This window comes from Zingiber officinale, chromosome 6A (genome assembly GCF_018446385.1).
Source record: "Zingiber officinale cultivar Zhangliang chromosome 6A, Zo_v1.1, whole genome shotgun sequence".
NCBI classification, from domain to species: domain Eukaryota; kingdom Viridiplantae; phylum Streptophyta; class Magnoliopsida; order Zingiberales; family Zingiberaceae; genus Zingiber; species Zingiber officinale.
Window position 1 is genome coordinate 51,627,317 of NC_055997.1, and position 4,011 is coordinate 51,631,327.

The 4,011-nt window shown below is 46.7% G+C and overlaps 1 protein-coding gene across 1 annotated transcript; it reads right to left on the reverse strand.

Annotated features, from left to right (window-relative positions):
* Window positions 1-1,577: 1,577 nt before the first annotated feature.
* LOC121994795 (protein JINGUBANG-like) lies at window positions 1,578-2,906 on the reverse strand. Its single transcript, XM_042548713.1, has one exon. It carries the CDS (start codon window positions 2,904-2,906, stop codon window positions 1,578-1,580), a length of 1,329 nt encoding a protein of 442 aa, XP_042404647.1.
* Between the last annotated feature and the right edge of the window lie 1,105 nt (window positions 2,907-4,011).

Consider the following 4,011-nt stretch of genomic DNA (forward strand, 5'->3'; position numbering starts at 1 on the left):
CGAGGTTTTACCTGAACCTTATAGTCATATTACTTTGATTTTCTGTTTATTGTTGACTTAGTCTGAACTTTCCCTCATACTCAGGTAACTAATGACACTTTTTATTGTTTTCCAAACTTTCCCGAGGTTTTACCTGAACCTTATAGTCATATTACTTTGATTTTCTGTTTACTGTTGACTTAGTCTAAACTTTCCCTCATACTCAGATAACTAATGGCACATTTTATTGTTTTCCAAACTTTCCCGAGGTTTTACCTGAACCTTATAGTCATATTACTTTGATTTTCTATTTATTGTTGATTTAGTCTGAACTTTCCCTCATACTCAGGTAACTAATGACACATTTTATTGTTTTCCAAACTTTCTCGAGGTTTTACCTGAACCTTATAGTCATATTACTTTGATTTTCTGTTTATTGTTGATTTAGTCTGAACTTTCACTCATACTCAGATAACTAATGACATATTTTATTGTTTTCCAAACTTTTCCGAGGTTTTACCTGAACCTTATAGTCATATTACTTTGAACTTTATGTCTGCCAATTTCTTTGAAGTTACCATCCTAAAATAACAGAGTCCTATCACTTGACCCCAAGATAATGCTTTCAAAAAATTAATTGTTAGTTGTATTTTACCACTAGCCACTTTAGATCAGTCTCAGTCTGTTGTTAGATCCTATCATTTATTTTTCATGTATGCTCTTAAACACAGATTTGACATTGACGTAGAGTTATGGGTATTTAAGATTATCATTTATTATTCTAATTTTATTTCCTCCAAAAGAGTCCACATGACATATTATCATGTCATCACATCATCACTAGGTTCCTTCGGTATTAACACAGCACTAGGAAATGTCGAAGTATGGATGGGATGTTTTAATGATTTTTAAAAAAGAGTGCTCCTTAATTTGAAGATATTGATTTTTTGCCTAGTCCAAGAGGAGGGATAACACCAACCTACAAGTTTAACACATAGAACAAGAACTTCATGTAATGTAATCGAGAAGTGCAACTTCAATATATGATTTGTTTGTTTTTTCCCTTCATCTATCATTCTGTTTAATCCTATATTGCTTCCCCTTTCCAAAGAATCAAATCTTCAGTTTGGCATGCTTGGCTTGCAGTAAGTCTTCCAGACAAAACAAATTTATTTCAGTCACTGATTTCTACAATCTAATTGTACATGAAAATTTCTCATATACGGTAGAAAGAATCATAGAACAAAATCTGAAAAATCACATCAGATCATATAAAAGAATGAGAGATTCTTAACAGAGATGTTGGAGAAAAGTCCTACAGAAGCATAAGCATATGTGTTGCTTAGGGAGTTGGAGCAAGGGGCTCTTCTCAGGTGTAAAGAGATAGAGTTGAAGGTAGTTTAAGGAGAACCGGAGAAGAGAAAACGAAGCAAAGGGGTGGTTGAATTCAGGGACAATATCACAGTTGATTGCCTTCCTCGTCGCGCGCGCAATGTTGACATCCTCGCTGAGGAATCAGTGTTCAGGCGCAGAGATTGATTGGGAAGACGAGAGCTTTTTGTTTGCTGAAGACTCGCCAAGGGTCGGTACTGGTTCTTTCACCAGCTTAGTGCGCCGCCGCCTCCATGTCCGTCGGCGTGCTCACTGGGACCCTCCGACACCCGCCACACCTTCACCGACTTGTCCAGACTGCCGCTATACACTATCCAACTTTCGGCGCCGACGTCGCCTTCAGCGCCGGCGTCGCCATCTCCACCACCTGGTTCTTCCGCCTCCCCCTCCGACACCATTGCGAGGCACTTCACCGGCCCCGTGTGCCCGCTCAGCACTGACAGGCAGTTGTGCACCACGCCGTATCGCCGCCACACGCAGATGTTCTTGTCGGCGGAGCCGCTCACAAGTAGGCTCCCCGACGCCACGAGGCAGAGCACGGCCATGTTGTGGCCGCGGAGCACCCCTCTGTGCGCCAGCTGCATCTCACCTTCCCAGAAGTTCACGAGTCCGTCGGAGGAGCCACAGTAGACGATTGGCGCAGCAGGACTGACGGCGAGAGAGGTAACTGCGCACTCCTGCTTCAGCAGAGTCTGCACCGGCGTGTGCTTGGTTGCCTTGGTCAGCAGCTCGCGTCGCCACACTTTGACGGTGCCGTCAGCGGAGCCGGTGAAGACGAGCCCACCGAAGGCGGCGACCACGACAGAGTTGACAGCGTCGCCGTGTGCGATGACGGACTCGAGGCAGCGGGAATCGGCAATGCGCCAGACCTTGAAGGTCTTGTCCCAGGAGCCGGAATAGAGCAAGCCGTGGTCCTCATTGAGGCTGAGGCAGGAGATGGCGTCGGAGTGACGGATCCAGAGCGCGCTGCGGTGGCGGCGGACCTCGACGTAGTTGGAGGGCTTGAGCGAGCCGCGGAGGACGTCCTTGAGGCGGGGGAGGTTGCCTATGCGCTTGTGGACGGTGGGGTTCTTGGGGGAGACTCGCCACAAACGGATCTTGCCGTCCTGGTGGCCAGTGAAGATGCGATCGGCAGCAACGACGATGGCCTTGACGAGGCCACTTCTGGACTTGAAGCCGGCGAAGTCCTTCTGCTTCTTCCACACACGGATGTTCTTGCTGTCGGATCCGGTGTAGAGGACGTCCCCGACGGCGGCCAGGGAACAGATGTGCCCTTCCTCGCGGACGAGCGATGCTATGAGGCAGGTGGCAGAGGAGGATGAGGAGGCTGGATCGCAGGGGAAGGGGGAGGCAGAGGACTGGTGCCAGGGGGACATGATGAAGGGAGAGCTTTGACCGGACATGGCCATGGGATAGTCGGAATAGAATCCAGAGCCATCGATGGTGGAGGAGCTGGAATGGCGGAGGAAGTCGTCGACGTTGTCTACGGAGGAGGCGGCGGAATGGTGGTGCCTGAGGGGATCTGGGTGCTGCATGGTGGCGTAGTGGGCGCGTTGCTAGCTGCTCCTGTCGCCGTCGTCCACCATGGCGCGCGATATCCCAACTTACGGGTGGTGTGGAATTTAGAATGGGATGGTGGCGAAGTTGGATTTTAAGAAGATTGAGCGGCGTAGGGAGGAGAGTTGATGTCGATGGTCAGGGTGGCGACGAACGCGCGCGTCCGCTCCTCGCCGTCTCTTCACCGTGGCCGTTCGTTCCACTGCTTAATCGTTTTGCTATTAAAAATTTTAGTTCATAATTTTATTATACGTGAGTAATTAATTTAGTTGAGAATTCAAAAAATAAAAAAATGTGCATGATACAGTTCATAATGGAGGACCCTAGTGTTGCTTGAAAGTTAACGGTCAAGGGAACATGAACGTCAACGATCGAGGGGAGATGGTAATCGAGTACTTTTAGTTCTTGACTGAGTTCAAAAAGGGATACTCCTAGCCGGCCATATGCCGGTTATGTCATCAATGCCCAATCCCCTCGTCTCTCCTAAGCACAGCTCCTAGCCAACTCTGGACCGGCTCCGTGTCGGTCAGGTCAACAAGGCTCAATCCCTTTCCATTTTTCTTGGACATTAATCTTAATCTACTCTTGGTCGGATCAAGGTCGGCCGGCTAACGCTAAGCGACAACGTTGTCAGATAATCGTAATCGTCTGTCAAAGAATAATGACTATTGGCCGGGGAATATTCTAATGCTCTACCATATGCCTGAAGCGGAACCTTCCTCTACTCAGGGGGAGTCCGCCATACACTCTCCATCACCGAACATACTCTGACACCTGACATTCTCTGATACGACATAATTTCGGAGGTTATGCAAAGCAGTATAAAAAGTGAGGTCCACTCCGGTGGCTAAGTACACACACATATGCACGCATCTACTATTGTTCATTGTCTTTCATACATTATTTTCGTGGTAACTAACTTGAGGGTCGGAGGGTTTGCGTGTTAACTATGATTTTACCACAATATTTTGATTCATAAATACATGCTTTTATGATCTTTTCATAAGTTAAACTCATATTTACATCACATTTTATGAATTGTATTTATTCTTGGACTTAATTATAAATTATCTCATTATTGTG

Bases quoted from the DNA above. Each gene is read 5' to 3' on its own strand.
- LOC121994795 (XM_042548713.1), bottom strand. From the start codon at position 2,906: ATGCAGCACCCAGATCCCCTCAGGCACCACCATTCCGCCGCCTCCTCC.